Source organism: Mugil cephalus, chromosome 10 (genome assembly GCF_022458985.1).
Source record: "Mugil cephalus isolate CIBA_MC_2020 chromosome 10, CIBA_Mcephalus_1.1, whole genome shotgun sequence".
Taxonomy (NCBI): Eukaryota; Metazoa; Chordata; class Actinopteri; order Mugiliformes; family Mugilidae; genus Mugil; species Mugil cephalus.
Window position 1 is genome coordinate 26,036,140 of NC_061779.1, and position 18,295 is coordinate 26,054,434.

At 40.4% G+C, this 18,295-nt stretch overlaps 1 protein-coding gene across 1 annotated transcript in view; it reads right to left on the reverse strand.

The window, feature by feature from the left end:
- Positions 1-4,525: 4,525 nt before the first annotated feature.
- Positions 4,526-18,295, reverse strand: part of LOC125015513 (metabotropic glutamate receptor 8-like) — a 113,612-nt gene continuing 99,842 nt past the window's right edge. The window contains exons 10-11 of the mRNA XM_047597455.1: positions 7,158-7,404; positions 4,526-5,086 (exon numbers count right to left, since the gene is read on the reverse strand). Coding sequence (XP_047453411.1) covers positions 5,037-5,086; positions 7,158-7,404 — 297 coding nt within the window. The 3' untranslated portion in view covers positions 4,526-5,036. The remainder of the gene's footprint in view (positions 5,087-7,157; positions 7,405-18,295) is intronic.

Genomic DNA, 18,295 nt, shown 5'->3' on the forward strand with positions numbered 1-18,295 from the left:
AAGCTGATTACTTTCTGGCAGTTGCTTCTTAAATACAAGCAACGTGTTCTGCCAGTCTGCTCTGCTGATTCCGCTTAGTGGAAACACATTCAAAATGGTCAGTCACATTTCTGCTTTTAGATGGCCCTCCTACCGGCTGAGTCCAACAGTCACACAGACAGAATTACTGTTACTAGCTGGAGACTTTCTGACACACCAGCCACAGGACGTTAATCATGGTCCTTATGCCGAGCTTCAACAATCCACTCTGTCACCATTAACGTAACAGTAGTTGTAACACAAATAGCTGCTGAAAAATGGATGCTGGTGACGTAGTCAAGTCAGCAGCATATTCATTGGGTCGTCATTGGGCCTCCTTTTCATGTCCTGAACAAACTGATCATGCGACATCCTTGACTAAACATCTGAAGCCTCTTTTACACATATTCCAACCCATATTCAGCATCTGAGCCTCAGATGTTTTTTTTGTTTTGTTTTTTTTCAATAAAACAGTGAAGAATCAGACTGAATATTGTGACACATCAGGAGAAACTATGTGTTCTTAAAGAACACATAGTAAAAGAAAATCTGAAAAATGAAAGCAAAAAGTCATTGAACTGAGGCACAAGGTTTGTTGAATGACATAAATAGAAAGGCAGACAGAAGGGGAACAGGCATCACCCTGCAGTTAATGGGTTGCATTGAGCTCTTGATGACAGTTTTCACCATCCACCGCTTCATCTTAAATGGGAACAGAATCAGTTCAGCTCATTAAATGCTCTTGATATCGCTCTCCTAAAAGTGCCTTCAGTACTGGAGGAGTTTGAGGGGGGAAGCTGGAGGCGAACACTGTCACTGTCAACCATGAAAACGTCGTCTTGCTGTACTTTTGGTGGCAAAACTGAAAAATCAAAAACACTGACTTGAAGTTTTATCACATACCAGCCACTGTCAGTCATAGACAACTTTGATTTGGCTTTGGTGATTAAAAGAAAGGAGTGGAGTGAGAAAATCAACAACAAGCACACTTCATGTCAGGTCAGATTAGTATGTAATGGATCATCAGTTTCAACCTGGAAAACGTTACGGCTTAGACTAAATCGCGACTGAAATTACATTAAATTAGTCCTTATTTAGGGGATTCTTGTTACATGTTAATGCTAATGCTAAGCGCTAGGTAACGCAACGTTAGTTATGCGTTTCAGTGTGTCCTAGCAGAAGTTTCTACTTTAGCCTCCACAGTGGTTCCACTTACTTCTTGTGATGTCTTTGTTGTAGAGACTTCACTTGATAAAGACAGACCACTTGTTGTCCTCTGTCTCCTCCTTTGGTCAAATCGTCCATCCAGTAGTCCCATCAGTCAGAGTCAACTTTTTAATATAATAGGCTACTCACAGTCTCGGAGAGAATGTGTATTAGTATATGCTCTAAAATATGTGTTTTGCTTGTCCATTTATGCCAAAACAGTCCATTGAAATATGCTAACACCGGTTAACAGGCTATAGTGTTTGAGGTGTTTTGCCACTAGTTAAGCCCCACCCCTCAAACCGTGAAGTGGTCCTTACAAATAATTTTGTCATTTTGGGTTAGTTGTGAAGATTGATATGACTCGCATGGTTCTGCACAGAGGTGGCAAAATCCACATTCAATCTCATTCCCTGAAACATATAAACGCATAGAAGGTATATATCATCTTTTTCTTGTCTTTTCTTCTTTCTTTTTTTTTTTTTTTTTGCTTAATCTGTACATAAATCAAAGTGCAAAAATAATTACATTGTGATTTTGTGCCAGGCTATTTTTGAAAAGGACTGACAGCAAAGAAACTGAGTAGAATCAGAAGTTGGGAAAAATCTGAGCAATAAATATTTGTTCATTAAAATTTGGCCTGCACTACACAAGGTGCCCCTGGGGAGTGTTGCCAGTGACCCTCTCCATATCTAGGTTGTGTAAAGCTTGTGTCATGTGAAGTGTCGGTTTATTCAAGCGGCAGCTGCCGCAACTTGAAACTGGAGCAAGAGGGGAATACCTTGAAGCTGGGGTAAAATCCCTGTGGTAAAATGTGATGAGGTGGAATCTTGAGTGAGTTTAAGCACTTATTTAAGTTTATATAACTTCAGGAACAAGTAGATGCCCCATGCCTCATTTCGGGCATCTATAGTTCAGTAGGTAGAGTGGGTTTTCCATTAACCGGAGGCTTAACAGTTCGATCCCCGAATGTGCCACATGCCTAACAACATCCTGAACCCCCAGTAGGTCCCACTGTGTGAATGTAAGTGCTTTGGGTACCAATAGGTAGAAAGGTGCTATGTAAAATTAAGGCCATTTACCATTCAACCCCTCATCCTCCTACCTTAGCTTAAATTTTGTTTTCTTTCTTCCTCTTCCCAGGAACTGGGGGACACCGAGTTGAGGCTTCCAGAGACGTGCCTCCTCCCTCAAGCCCTGCGCTCCTCGATCTAAACACCCAAAATCCCTCTCCAGTCTCATTCTTATCCTAACCCTTGAACCCTTCACACCTCATCCCCAATAACCCTCTCTTAGTTTTCCTTCCCTTAAAAAGATCAGCTCATTAACCTCCCTACACCTACCAAGGTATGGTCTTGTTAGAGAAATTACATTCCATACACTTTTGAAAACCATCTAGTTCAAATTGTAGCAGAGCCACAGCTTAGAGATGTGCTCAGCAATTTCAGAAATCGCTGTTTAATTGAAAATTTCTGACTGGAGAGATTTTGTTAGAGGTCTTTGAGACTAAAACAAAAATGAATTCAGCCTTTGAAAGAGCCATTAATGGGCCCGGGTTTTTCTAGCAACTCTGTCAACCCCAAGAGAAGGACAAACAATATGTGCACCTAAAATCAAACCTCTTTTTTGATAAGAAAGATGACTGGATATCATTGTCAACTGACTAATGTGCTAATGGATCTGCAGTGGTTTGTGATTACACATACTGGCGTAGAAGAACCAACAAGTTCAAAACTGTGTAGACTGAAGGAACCAATCTAGGAGTGGCCAAACAGAAGCACATCTGAACTCATGTTCAGTCATGTTTGCCGCCATCAGTAACACGGTCCCTCCCTCAGCTCCTCAGGTCCCTGTAACTTTATCTTTCTTTGTGGGTAGGATTAGAAATTTCAGGGCTAACATCATCTCCTTCTCTGCTGTCTTTTCTGCAGTACATCTTTGGGCTGCTTGTTTCCCATTAACTGTATATACTATGGACAAACCCATTGGATTTTGAACCTCGAGAATGAAGGCTGAAGTTGGGGAAGCCTGCGGTCGCCATGTTGGTTGTGCTTTACTCCGCCCACACTCGGATACTCCAAATACGGGCATGAGGGTCATGTTGGGGCGGAGCTAAGGCACCTTGAACGTTGACACCTGCCCACCCAACTCTCCGCTATCGGGGTAGCTTAGGCTACCGAGCTAGGCTAATTGCTAACATTTGTCCCACCTAAAATATAATAAATAATATATTAAATACAGTCATGATTTAGAGATTAAGGTTAAGGTTTTTGTCATTTTAGGTAGTTAATATAATGTTGGTGCATGTTGAAATGCCAATGTTTTGTTTTAGCTAGTTATTTAATGCTATAAAAACAGGATGTGACAGAATAGCACTCAGTGGGACTGTGACAGTTGTAAAATATATAAATAAATACATAACTACAGTGTATAATCCAACATTTTCTACTATTATAGATGCAAGTGACTCACAAAATAAAAGAAATTGACAATACATATCCCAAACCATCACAAGACAAACTGTTTCATCTTCGGTATTTGCTACATTGTGGACAAAAGAATTTCCTCCAGTTTGCTACAAATGCAAGAAATAAGAGATGCATCGAGGGAAATTAAAACGGGATGCCGTGAGGAATGATCACTCAGACTCTACCTGTTCTTCTTTTCTGCCAGGACATGCAGAAATATTCATTACATGCATGAGGAGTTCTTTCTTGCAGCTAATATTGATCTGACCTCTCCTGTTACACAGCACGTATTGATCACATTGACGTTTTTTTTTTTTTTTTTTTCTGTAATGAGGCACACACTGTGCTGGGTTTCCTGCCAGGCTCATGTTTGTACGATGTTAAAGGTTAAATCTAGTGCGGATGTAGTTACTGTCCATTTCCTGCGCTGCAGCTTTTATCAGCAACATTTGATGTTGATTTTTTCTCCTCTATCATGTCCCCTCTAACATCTGTCCTTCATAAAAAATATTCGTTCTGGTTAAAGCAGGAGTGGCCTGTACACCGTCTCCTGCTTGTACATTCTAAGCCAATGTAGATGATATTTAGCAATGATGAGTTTTAGTGGAGATGGTGAATAGACTATTTGAGTAATCAGAACATATAATTATGAAGGTTTCACTATGTAGATTGAGAATCACTTACCTTGTGTCAAGCAGTAAGCACACTGATTGGAATGAAAAATAAAGAACCCCCAACACCTATAACAAAGCAACAACAATTCACAATTTCTCAATTTATTCTTTTTTTTGTGTGTTCAAACATTTCTCCTTCAAACAGACCCAACCATGGCACCGACTTGAGAAACATTCCTTTATTATAAATAGATCATTTGTATAAAAAAGGGCATGCTTCAGTTCAACCATGGCATTTTGAAATTTCACAACCAAAAGCTACCTTTCAGTTAGCCAAAAACAGAACAGACTCATCTCATAATGCAGGTCGACGAACAGACATGAGACAAGAATCAGAAATTTTCACAACCACAACCAAGTTTTTTTTAAACATACAATTAGAATAACAACAAATATGATTGGTCCCAACTATTTTTTAACTTTCCTTTCATTTATTCTTTTAATGTTTAAAGTCTCTTGGATGTTTTCTGTTTGTTTGTTTGTTTTTAATGATAATTTTTGCGTAGTTGAGGCCAGTTCCCTGCTTTCTGTAAACATAAAAACACAACAGATGTGTTGGTTCAGTGTTCGGAGCACCTAATTTCTGCTCGGTCCGTGGTGATGTCTCCTCGTAGTCTGACAGAAATCAGTGTGTTTCCCAGGACATCCCCATCTGGAAAGCGCTGTTTTTTCACATGGCGTGGTTAGTGTAGCTGACGTAAGTGGTTTTTGACGGTGGCACTGAGGAGAACAAAGAACAATGAACTGGTTCACTTACATTAATTATACATTAGCCCTGTATGGACCTACCCTCCTGAGTGTTGGTTGTCTGGTGTGTGTATATGAACATGTTGTATAGTGTCCGGGGGTGTTTTGGCTCAGTGATTGGTGATGTTTTTGTTTTTTGATTATGTATTCATTTGGTTCAGTGTTGGTGATGTCTACATATTGTTTTATATGTTGCTTGTAACAGAGTGTGAAAACGAATTACCCTCATGGGACAATAAAGGCATTCTATCTTAATTATCTGTGAAATAGAAAGTCTACCAGGTGCTGTTTTGCACCTGGTAGACTACTGTCATTTTAGACAAGGACAAAAATGTATTTCTGTGTAATTTCTCCTTTTATTTATCAAAAATTATTTAGCCATACTAACCGCTACACTACAACTGAGAATTCAGTTATCTACCTGGGGGGGCTCTGATAGTTTAGAGTTATTCCTGATTTATTCTGGATATGTCTTTTAAGGTGAGCTTAACCTTCCAGCGCTATGGGGGATAAATAAAGGATAATCTTAACTTATCTCATCACGTAAACACTGATCAGCAACCATATGTAAGTAGGCAGAGGTACCAAGATTATTCTCAGTTGCTCATAAGGAGCCTAAAGTGGAGCCAGCAGCTGTCATTATTGCCACAGTAGTAGAACAGATCAGTTCCCTCAGTGTACAAGACAAGCAAAGTTTGCTCAAGTTTACCTGCTTTAGAAACTTAAGAGACACAAACCCTTTAGAACTGCTATTGGAATATCAGAGCTTGGATGACCTTAACCCTTCTACACTTTAATGACAGTAAAGCTGACATTTAGCTACAACTGAAAGGTCTTTTCAGTTTAGTACAGATGTACCATGCCAACATAAATTCACTTCAGAAGTGAATATTTTTGACTAGCTTGCAAGAATGCTATATGCAAAGACCTGAGATGTATGTTTGTGTTTCTACAATGGGCTGTGGTATTGGCCAACAAAACATGAGTCACTTGGGCCCCATTATATATAGTGACTGATATAATAACTTAACATGTGCGCTTTTGATAAAAGAGATACTTCACAGCTTGTTACAAAATATGGAAATCATGACGCTCAAAACAACAAACAGCTGTTCATAGTTCTGATGCGGCAGTCTGTAACGATCCATTAGAGACAGCAGATGTTATATGATTCTACCACCCGCAAAACAATGTATATTTGCATACAGAGCATGGAACTGAAATGAGATCTCGAGGGCTGGCTGGGGTGCATGCGGAGATGCATATGAATGCATGCTGTATGTGTACAGTTCATTCACAGTATATCATATGGACAACATGTCCCCACTTCCTTGCATTGGCCAAAATGATGCTATTTTCCTTGGGATATGGGTTATGCTGAGTTTGGAACCACAGTCTGTGCAGTACGGTCAGAGAGTGGGGCCACGTTATCGATGACTGGTTACTCCACCAGACTCACTTACTTTTTCAGTTAATGTTACACTCTGCTCCACCTCCAGCAGTTACAAGGAAATTTTGGATTACACACTGTATTTATATATTTATTTATTTTTCAACTCAAGGGCCGCTTCGTGGAGCAGTTGGCGTGGCAACCTATAATGACAGAAACCACTGTTGATAAGAAAAGTACCTGTTTTAATTTGGCCCAAATCCCATCCACTAACATGGAGGGGGTAGAGCTCATGACCTATTCTACAGCCAGTCACCAGGGGGAGCTCTACTTGCATTGGCTTCACTTTGGAGGAGTTGTTCTGTCTTTATACAGTCTATGGTACAGGTACTTAAAGCTGGCTACTAGCGGACTGTCCAGATCTGCAAAATCTGAAGGGCCAATTTGTTATGGACAGACTGCATGAGGGGAGCATAGTGAGGAGTTCCTACCAATAAAGAAAAAATAATCTGCCTTTTCAGTTCGACAATTTTCTGTCCTGCTAGGGCTGTTCGCATCCCATCTTCCTTTACTTTTGAGAGCATCAAATACTAATAGGCACAAACACCACAAGACAATGTCAACTATCAACAATACAACTTGAGACAAACTCACCACTAGCTTCTACGCCCTCACACAGCTCTGTCTTCACTTCACCGTTGGGTCGCTCGGCTGCCAGCTGCGACAGCTTGCTGGTCATAGTGGCAGCAGTGACGATGGCCTTGAAGCTGCGTTTTCGTTTAGGCACGTTCTGCTCAGGGTGGAAGATGATGATGTACACCTTTGGCATGTAGAGCATGCCCAGAGACACAGAGGCGCTGAGGCTGAGGGAGACAGTCAGCGTGGCCGTCTGGATGTACATCTGTGGAGGAAATCGAAGGGAGAGATATGAGAGGATAGTCAATGGCTTCTGTCCCCGACTGGGACCTTTCTGTGTGGAGTTTGCATGTTCTCCCTGTGTCTGCGTTGGTTCTCTCTGGGTATTCTGGCTTCCACAAACCATCCAAAGACATGCTCGTTAGGTTAAATGGAAATTTTAAAATGGTCATAGGTGTTTAATGGAATTATTATGATATTATTTCAACAGGTTTTGGGATTTTATTTATTTATTTATTTTTTTTTTTTGAGATGACAAATATTTCAGGTGACAGTTCTCCACATGCAGATAAACATGATGATGGTATTGAACGTCATAAACTCAATATAATAATTCTATCAGTATTTACTGAATGAACAGATGGTGGATTGGGCTGGATTCAATTACTGGAATCAATCTGGTGACTCATTGATAATACTGTCTGCTGAGACAGAAACTTGGATAAGTTTTGTAGTTTTTAATATCGCTAATGAAAGCGATATCGCTAATCAAACCTTACATGGTACAAAAAAGCTGCTGAAAGACTACTCATTTGAAACATCAGTGCAGAAAGGGATGTTTATTTAAAATTAGCATTGGGAAGATAACATGGTAAGTGGAAGTAGCAAGTGACAAAAACGGCATTTCTGTTTCAGGGGAGAAAATCAAGTCTTTTATCAACTTATTTTAGCCTTCGTCAAATAAAAGTCTGTTTCTAATATAGACCTGGTTCTCTCAGCTACAGAGGTAAAGACCCGTAACTATCCATGTAAAGCATCCAGTGGAGAGGTTATCCATAAATGCTAAGCTCATAATCCACATGTGGTGCCTCCTCTCCTCACCTTGTTAAATGTGCACTGAGTAAATCCAAAAATTTCAGTGGCGGATGAACTGTTGTTGCGCCATCATGTGAGCAACTGGACTATTATTTACTCCTGATAATCCTGATAACTCCTTGATAATCTTTAAACAGGAGCAACTGGAGAGCAGAGAAACGCAGCAGAACTCTCTCCTCAACTCAGAGAGACAGATGACCCTGAAGGCATCATTAGGCTCCACACTGCATTTATGAGCCATAACGAAACTATTGATTCTGTGTTCTTATCTTTGTTTGCAGTGCCGATACTGACAGCGAGTCAATCTTGAGACCTGATCCACTGTATTAATGTACTGAACCGTATTATGGTTTTCATTATTACAATTATTAATATAAAGCAGACTGTCGCAGCATGGCTGTAGCTACATCTGGTGCAGCGAAGTGTGCGTCCATAACTAAAACCACCCTCTGCTTAGAGGCTCACCTGTTTGAGGGAGCTGTGGACTAGTTGTTAGAGAAGCAGGGAAGCTTTGGGACTATGGGAGCTGATCTATGTCCATGAGGTGCCTTGAGCAAGCACCTAAAAACCCGATCTCCGTGGCGTGTGCTTACTTAAATGGATTAAATGCAGAGAATTCCTTGTATGTGTGCGTGCAGCATATATGTGGGGATTTGACCTCTGGATGTTTTGACATTCACCGTGCAATATGATGGACTGTATGTTCAGAGTGTGACATTCAGGCACAATTAAAATGTAGACTGCATATAAGGATGGCCGAAGCACTACCACATCCTCCCATGGGACAAAAGTGAAACCTAAAGCTGGTGACATAATTACAGCCCGTCTGTGAACAATGTGTCCTGGCCCAGAGCATGCAGGATGGGGCTTCACTGAGGTTTGTACTTTCTAAATAAAGAATTGTAGCATTCCTGGAATTGCTTCATAAACATAAAATGAGTTAAAAGTACTGTATGTGAGTGTGTTGAAACTAAGTCACTAGTGAAACACAGCAGTGAGCAGTAGTAGTAGTAGTAGTAGTAGTAGTAGTTTCCCCTATGAAGATATATCGTATAATGATTTCTATGCATTTACAGTTGAATTTTTGCTTAGAAAAAATGGACATAAATGGGCAGCAAGTGAGACGCTTTGGTCCCGGACCTGGGAGACATTACGACACCAGGTGGAAACTGCAGCAGATCCTCTCTAACAGCTACAACAGAGTGGAAATGAGACATGGCATCGTCCACAGACACTGTGGGTAAAATGAAGAGGAATCTGTGTGCTCTCTGTTGTGACAGGAAGCATTAAATTCTCTCTCGTTGTCGCCTTTCATGGTGACAGAATTTGTTTCTGGGTGGAAAAAAAACAACTGTCTGCTGCAGCAGGGGGAAAAAAAAATCATGGACTCAGCTCTGTTATCAGAAAGTGAGCAGCCAGCTTCAAACCCGCTCAACCGCACACTCAGACACACACATACACACACACACACACACACACACACCATGCAGAGCTAGACCAGGCAGCACAAACCTGTGTTTCCTCTACCCACCTTCCAGCATCTGTCACAACACACCTGGGCTCAGGCTCACAACCACCTACTGCTACCCACTGCTTGGAGACCACCCATGTTGCCATAGCAACGGTTGAAAGTAAGTTGAGGCCCGGGTTAATGGCCCTCTGACTGAGTGTCAAACTGACAGCGGGGAATCCTCGGCAGGGCTCTGCTCAGCCACCAGGGCCCAGAGGATGGCGAAACACAGAGGCAGATGGCGAGCGGGAGTGGGAAAACAACCATGTCTGTGATCCCAGCTTCAAGAAATCATTATGAAAATGTATAACAGACACTGAAGCATAAAGTCATTTATGGGCCTGAGAGAAAAATCAAACCCTGACGTGATTTATGTATTCTCTTAGATAAAAGCTGAAAAACCAATAACACAAGCAGTCTGAAGGTCAGAGGAGTCTGATGACACTTCAGGGAGGATCAGAGGAGAAATGAAAGGAGGTTCAGAAGGCCGACACGTGGACTAGCCACTCACGTAACATTTGTGGTGAAATGAGACGCAGAAGAGTTGTGTCAGCATAATCACAGGGGTAAGTTAAACGCACAGTTACTTGTTAGGCTGTGTTAGGGAATAAAATAAAATAAACTGTCACCTTCCACTTTGAAAAAGGGAATACATGCAGTCTTGCGTGTAGTATAACAGATACAATTTGTGTTGGCTTCCGAAAAAGATTTATTCAAAACAGTTTGTTTAGCAGCCACAATTTATAAGCTCAATGAATCACATTCCTTCAGCTTTGAGGAGACTCTCCCTAATAAATTCACTCCATCCACTCAAGTTTTTTATTTTTTTGGTGCCATGTACCACAGGGCACCCTCAGAGATGTGGGAATCTGTGTGAAACGCAGGAAAGGTACACAACTGAGTTCCCAACGTTCAGATGGTTCATGAACATCACATCTCTACTCCATGATGCTTTTTTACAAGTTTAGGACGGAGTAGCTTCCCTTAGCAACTTGGTGTGAAGTGAGAACTTAATGTCACTGATACAGCTGAAGTCGCAGAAAATCAGTCCACAACTTTAGTCCGACATTGAAAGGGAAGGAGTGTGTCTATGGTGCTACATGCTTTTAAAGTTATTGCACATGTGCCCAGTGCATATCAGGGTATAAAACAGGTTTTATAGCAGTCTTTTGTATAGTTGATGCTAGCCTCAATGTTGGGGCTATTATTCAGAAATGCCCAACGTTTTTGATGGAATGGTGCAGCCACAGTAAGTGCTAAAACTTCACTCACTTCAATGACTCCAACTTAAATGGGTCATTTAAGATGGATAGGAGGGCCAATAAAGACTGTGTCTGTTTCTGTGACCTACAAGCAACCTTTCTGCTTGGTTTAGACATCAAAACGATTCACTCAGACTGCAGCTGAGGCACGACTGAAACACCACAGCATTAATGTGAACAGCAGAATAGGTGAATGAACCAGGCAGGACAAAAAACTCCAAAATCATTGGATAAATACGTTTAGAATTCATTAGTGTGAAAGACAATCTTTGAGTCTCGTGTGTCATGTGTAAACATTAATTCTGGATCTTTTCTACATCTCTGTAGTTTCATTGTGTTGTTATCACATAAAAATTCATATGTAATTTATATATTTTTTTAATATTTTCAGATGGCATGAACTGTACTTCAGTCAAATATGAAGTTACACACTGTTCCAGGTATAGGGCAAAGAATCTGAATGCTTTTATTGTTACCCACCTGTTACTTGTTGGGAGGAAGCATTTTTTTATTGTTGTTTACATTCAAACATGTATACTGGAGAGAAGACCTGTAGCCAGGCCACCTTCCTTGCACACAGAAGGGTGGGAATGTTAGTCTGTCGCTGTGTTGGGAACTAATTATGCTAGGTGGGGTTGAATTTGAACAAAATATCTCTGATCAGTTGTAGGACTTTTTTTCTCTCGTCTTGGTTGAAATGCAGCTTAAAATGCAAACCCAGTGTTACCAGACTTACATTCTTAGAAGTGATAGTGGCTACATCAGGCTTCTGGTGACACTGCGGCTGCCAGAAATAAAACCTGCTGTGTATCCACAATGACACATCCTGCATTTTCTTAATACATGAGGCCTCCTCTTCTCTAACGGTTAACATTTTCCACTCCAGCGGTCCAAAGCTGTATCTGTGATCTGTTATCAAAAAAGAAACCTGATGCTGTTCTTTTTTTTTTTTTTAGAGTGACACATTCAGTGACGAAGCTGCCTGCGTCTTATAGCAGATGCCACATCCAGAACAATCACTGTAAAACTGAAAATGTAACAACTGACTGACGTCCATGTTATAGGTGCCATATGGATGTGCCATGTGGCGTAATTGATGGCAATTACAAATCAGTTATTAATTACTGATTAGTAATAAGTTTACTTTTTCTGGCCATGTTCAGATCGTGTTTAGACTGTGTGGATGTGTTCGTACCTTTTTTGTACTTTTGTTGAATAAATCTGTGGAGATGGACTTTTGAGTGGACACACTTTTTTGAAACACACGTCAGCCCCGTGGATGGTTTCATTGGAAAACCTACACATGTGATTCACTTTGTCTTGGCAGTTGGAAATGCATTATGAAAATGCAGAAAAGATTTATAAGACTATTTTTGTGATAGTCCTGTGCAACAGAGAGCTACACTATGCATAAAATGCAACATCTTACTGAAGTTATTCAATTGTGAAATCCAACATTTTGTTATTCAATGAGAAATGTTTCTGGAGAGCTTTTGATTAACTCCTACTCACATTGCTGTAAACTTCTCACATGTTCTCATCTTTTGGTTCAGAGCAACAGTGAAATAAATGAATAAATAAATGTTGCTGAAACAATAGCCGTGGAAGACGGGCAGTAACACTGGAGTTAGTATTGACTTCCTTTCCTCACATCTGAGGCTTGTGAAGAAAATAAGCAGTGAAGCAAAGCTAATGGCTCCTCACCCACATTTCTTTTTCTTCTTTTAAAAGAAGCAGGGTAAATTGGTAGTTGTGAAAAGGCACAAATGGGAGGTTTTTGTTTTTCATCAACCCCCTGAAAAACATCACAAAGAGCTCTGAGGATTGTTCTATCTCGGCGTACACTGTCGACTAAGCTCAAGACAGTTTAAAGTCAGAGACCTCATATCATCCTGTACAAATAGTGGATGAGACCAGAATCTCATGATACCAATCTGGACTTGAGACTTGGCTTGTCTGCTGTGTGGTGGTACTTTACTCTGGAAAATGAAGTCAGTCAGAATTTGTAAATTATGCAATGTGGGTGTTGAGAAAAAAACCCTGATCAGGACGTCCCTATATGAGCTCTGATGCTTCAGAGGAATCTGTCTCTTTGGGATGGTTTTCATAGCTATGCACAGATTGGAGGCTGATGAAAAATCCATATTATTGCACCTTATTTATCCCTGTTTTGCTTAAACTTATCATTATTTCATCACTTTTCTATATTCATTTATTTTGTTATCATTTTAACCATCTTAGACCTATTTTTCTATTGACTAGTGGTTTTCAAGTGAAATTTTTATGTGCAACTTAACTACTGTGACCAAGCAATTTCCCTTGTGGATCAATAAAGTCTAAGTCTAATCTGGTCTTGTTGCAGCTTTGAACACAAACCCCGGGGTTACTGCAGCTGGAGGGAATTCTTTGCTAGATTTGTGTAAATTCTGGGGGTGTGATGTGGTTCCAGACACTGATAATAACACTAATAATAGCACTCTTTGCATATTAATATGATAAAGTAGCTCATCAGTTGAGGTCAGAGGAGTTGGACTCCCCCGGGGGAAATGTTGTGGGCGGAAGCTGCATGTTAATCTTCCCCTGGATCCTCCAGCTGAATTTGAAAGCCTGGTTCGTTCTGCTTCAAGGCAACGGGGCTCTCTCCTAGCTGCCCTGAATCCTCTCAGTCTACCTGCCTGTGAATGCGAAAGCCTCCTGGGGCAGATGGCACTGGGTTGAGGGACCAGTCCCTCTGAAGTGCTTATTAGTCATTCTCTGGCTTCCCTCTGTCGACCTGAGCTGCAGCCAGAACAAAGCGAGCACATGGGCTGGCTGCTACCGCTGCTACTGCTGCTACTGTAAATGTCAGCACTGAGCATCCCGTTCCAGATTCAGGTCTGACCTGAAAGATCAGCTCATTAGTTCCGCACCTTCACAGTTTGTACTGGGAGTCTAATTATCCACCATATGACATCACGTCTTTTTAAGGTTTAGGTATATTTTCACTGGTCTAGTTTGGGTTTATGTCCAATATATGCATACTACGCTTTTAGGAACAAAACCATAGCCAGGAGGAAGAACTTTGAATAGACTGAGGACTGTATTTAAATGAGACAAAGGAAAACACAGTATTCAGTGTGTTTGTGAGTGTAGAGATATTTTCAGACCAGAAAGCGATTATGTTAAGGAACACTGTGCACCCACACACTGAATATCTCACTCCTCAAATAGATAATGTGGTGAGCACATGACAGAACGGCAGACGAGCATATGCTGAGTTAATTATACTGAACCGGGCGTCAGGAACCCTCTGCTGTCATCTTTATCGACCGGAAAATCCTGTTTAGGCAAATGCAACCTCTGGAAAACTTCAAGCACACGTGACGATATGCAGCACTGACAAAGATCAATACACGCTCTCTTTCAGAGCTGTGTTTAATAAGATGTTTTAATGGTGACCTCCATTAAGTAACTCCCAGTAGTCAGCGCTGCAGAGACGGGGCTCAGGGCTGAAATGACTATGTATAGCATCAGCCTCAAACCTGGGAAGCTGCAGACGGAGAAAGAGGGACTCTTACACAGGAGGGAACTAATGACAGTAAGAGTGAGGTTCAGACACAGTACAAACAAAGCCACATTTCAAGGCATTTCTAACATGTATAGGTCAACACCACTGCATGTTCAGTAATGAACTTAATTTAATGAATACCTCTCTGAAGCTGTCTGTCCAAACAACAGCTTTGAAGTTCATAAAGTGACAACTTATGTTATGTTAATTTATTATATATGACAATTCACTGTTTTATTGGGGGTTATGAACTACTACACTATGTCTTGGCAGGGTGACAGCGCTGCTTGCATGGCTTCAGGTCTGCACACAGAACTTATAAAACAAGCTTATTTCAAAGAAAAATGGTGTGTTAGATCAACAGTTATTCATAGGTATCTCAAATACTACTGATGTTTTAATATGTCAGAGACATTTTAACAAAAGAAATCCCCTGTTTGTGTTTCAAATATGATGATTTATCATTTGGATTTTTCACCAAAAAGAACAAAACACAAATTTAGTGTGTAAAACCTTCAAAACTGTAAGACATTGGCAAAGTACTTTGGGTTGTGTGGGTAAGAGACACTTAATTTAGACACAGTTATTCTCCTTGCTGTTATTGTATAACATTTCTCAGCTGCGGTTGTGCCAGAATTGATGCAAAAGAAATGAAGTCCAACAATGCTCACTCAGTTTTTATTCCTTGTCGTTTGAGTGAGTCCCCTCATTGAATGTGCCATTTAAAGCCGCAGTGGGTGTTTTCATAACAGACTGAACATGGTCCCAGTACAGAGAGCTCCAGGGTAGAAACAGTAAAATACGGCATTTAAATGCTGAATTTGAATAAAAGCGTTAGTTCCTTTCCGTTACTGGCAAGGATGTGTTTACTACATGAACTGCTTGACATCGATGTCAAGCAGTTCATGTAGCAAAAACATGGCCAAGAGAGATAAATAACTGCACTTATGGAAATCAATAACTTTGATACCTGTAACAATCTCTGGTGAACAGATGAGAAAGCAGCATGATGGAGACCTCGGAGCCTAAAGGCATGAAATGACTAAATGTGTGCTGTTAAAGTTTAATGTGAGGGAGGAGATGAAGCGCTTGCCTCAACATCGGTCTCTAGTTAGCCTTACTCATAAGACACAAGTAACCGCTCTCAGAGTTGACATACATCTGTCACTACATGCTTCCTCTTCTCAGAATGAAGAAAGCATCGATGCTCACTCACTCAGAGATGAGCAGAGTGCAGTAACCTGAGTCCTCGTTGGCAACATGATGCTGCTTTCACCTTCACTTCTGCAGTCGCTGTATGTCAGGGAAAATGAGGATGATGAAACTCCAGGAAATGATTTGTCTCCAAAGTGGATATTTAGCAGCATGGAGCTGAATCTTGCTGTTGAGAGGGAGCTGTTGAGGATTGTGGATTAAATAAATCAATGAAATAAAATGAGTGTAAAAAAGTGGAAATTCCAGAGGTGAGTATTAGAGACTACTAGCAGTCTGTGAGCATGTGTACCAGGAACTGACACCCCATGTCATTCGCATGAAAAACACACATGAATGCATCAACAACAAATAACTAACAGTCTATTTTTTTTAGATCATTTCTTTCATTCCACCGAGGTTGTTTAAGATCCACATCATCTTTAAACTGACAGCGGCTCTGAACAGCTTCCACCTTGGACAGCGGGAGCTACAGCAAAGAAAGGCCAAGTTGGCAATCAATCAACACCACCAATTCTTCACTAAATGAACATGCTGACCTTTGACCTTCGGTGTATTTGCTGCCATAAATGCAGTCTATTTTCTGATTGTTGACATTTGGCTTTAATAAAAACTATGACCTTTCCTTATCTTGGCTCTCTGCTCATAAACAAACTGGCCATCTCTCGTTTGACTTCCTCTGTTCAGAGTCATTCATTGATTAGTAGTGGAATTTGTGGAAATTCTAAACATGCTGATTTTGCCATAATTACATATAATTGAGTTACAGTTCACATATTAATGGTTTAATGTTAGGTGTAAATATAGAAAGATTAGTAATTTGTGTACTTTTGGATTTCTAGATGACAATAATGTCAGTCAGTTGGCCCTGTGAACAGCCCTCACTCCTCCCCATCAAATCTACGAAGACGTTCACATTTGAACTAAACTTTGACATCTTTGTTTTAAAAATATTTTCCAGTGCATTTTGTTTGTCATTTCTGTATCTGCATTACCCCTTTCAAATATGTCACTTCTTAAACAGACCTTTCAGTTTCCTTCAGCGTTCACCACTTCAACTCTCAACATTTCTTCAGTTCCCATGTAAATTGGCAATCTAACTTTCAGTGTTTGACATTAAACCAAACCATGACTTGTCAGTGTTCAGCATAACTACTTTCAGTGTTTATAATTCTACTACTATCGTTCATATTTTCATTCAAGTCAACCAAGGCAGTGTTGAAAATGTATTCCTTTTACATTTAATTGTAATTCCTTAACCTTAACTCTTCCAGTGTTTTGACTGTTTACTTTAGATCAAATAGTGTTCTGATCCTGTCATCCTGCCTTACAAAGATCACACATCAAGTGAAACATTCAGTGAAAGAAACACCTCAGATGTGAATATAAAACTTAAAATGTTTATGTAACATTGTTGATTTGGGTTGTATGGAATGATGTCCTGTATTCTTTTATCTCTGCATTTCTTCTGAAAAACCTGAAGATATCTGTTCTCTCAAACCCCAGGGAGAAGAGGCTGAATGTTTTGATGTGACACTTATTTTCTGTTTGGGGACGGTGATGTAATCTTCATTCGAGCACGTCTGAGCGCTCAGCCTGAATCTGCTGCATCAGTCGTATCTCAAAGTAAAAATAAGATCTAGACCTTATCAGATCAGGGTATGAGACAAAACTCCAAAATTTCAGTTACGCGGTCGGTCCACTTAGACTTTTGGAGGTTTCGCCATCATCTCATTGTCTGTCGCAGAGAATGGAAGTGGCATCAGATGGCTATCAAAGGGATTTCATCTTTTAAATAAAATATTACATAGTAAATACAGTGCCACTTGAAAGTCCTCCAAGCCGCTCTGGATGACTGATCAGGAGTCATCAGAAATATTTAAATGACATGTCTTTGGAAGGTGACAGGAAGCTGAAGTACCTGGAGAAAACCCACATACATATGTTTTTGTTTCCAAGATTCCAACGCAGATTTCATTGAGGTTTTATTTATTTATTTATTTATTTATTTTTTTTAAGCATTTTCGAGATATGGCGTGTTAAATCTTTCTCTTATCTAATTAAAACAACTCTCCACACTGTCTCTGACTAAACAGTAGCAGCAGAAAAAGACTGATAAACTACATTTAGACAAAGTCTCAGTGAATCGTTCCACCTGTCCTCCAGATCTCCCCACAGACATGATAATGAGCAAAATCTTCCATCTGGCAGGCTCCCTTACAGCAAACTCAACCCAAAAGCTGTTGTCTGAATGTGCTAAATTTAATTCTGCTCTAATTAGTTTTGTGTCGAGAGGCTGCAGAGCAGGCTGGGCTGTGCCTGTGGTGATCAGAAACTAATCAATCATCAATCAGTCAATCCAACTTGATCTGGTTTGTGCAGACAAGTGCTTCACAAAAGAAGTGTCTTCTGCAGTTAACACATGTAGAGGCAGAAAATGAGACAGCTTAAATTTGAGTTTGCACGAGCAGTAGGGATAATGACCTATTAGTAGCTAACTTTTAGCTGTAGGGACACCACTTTAAAGTCC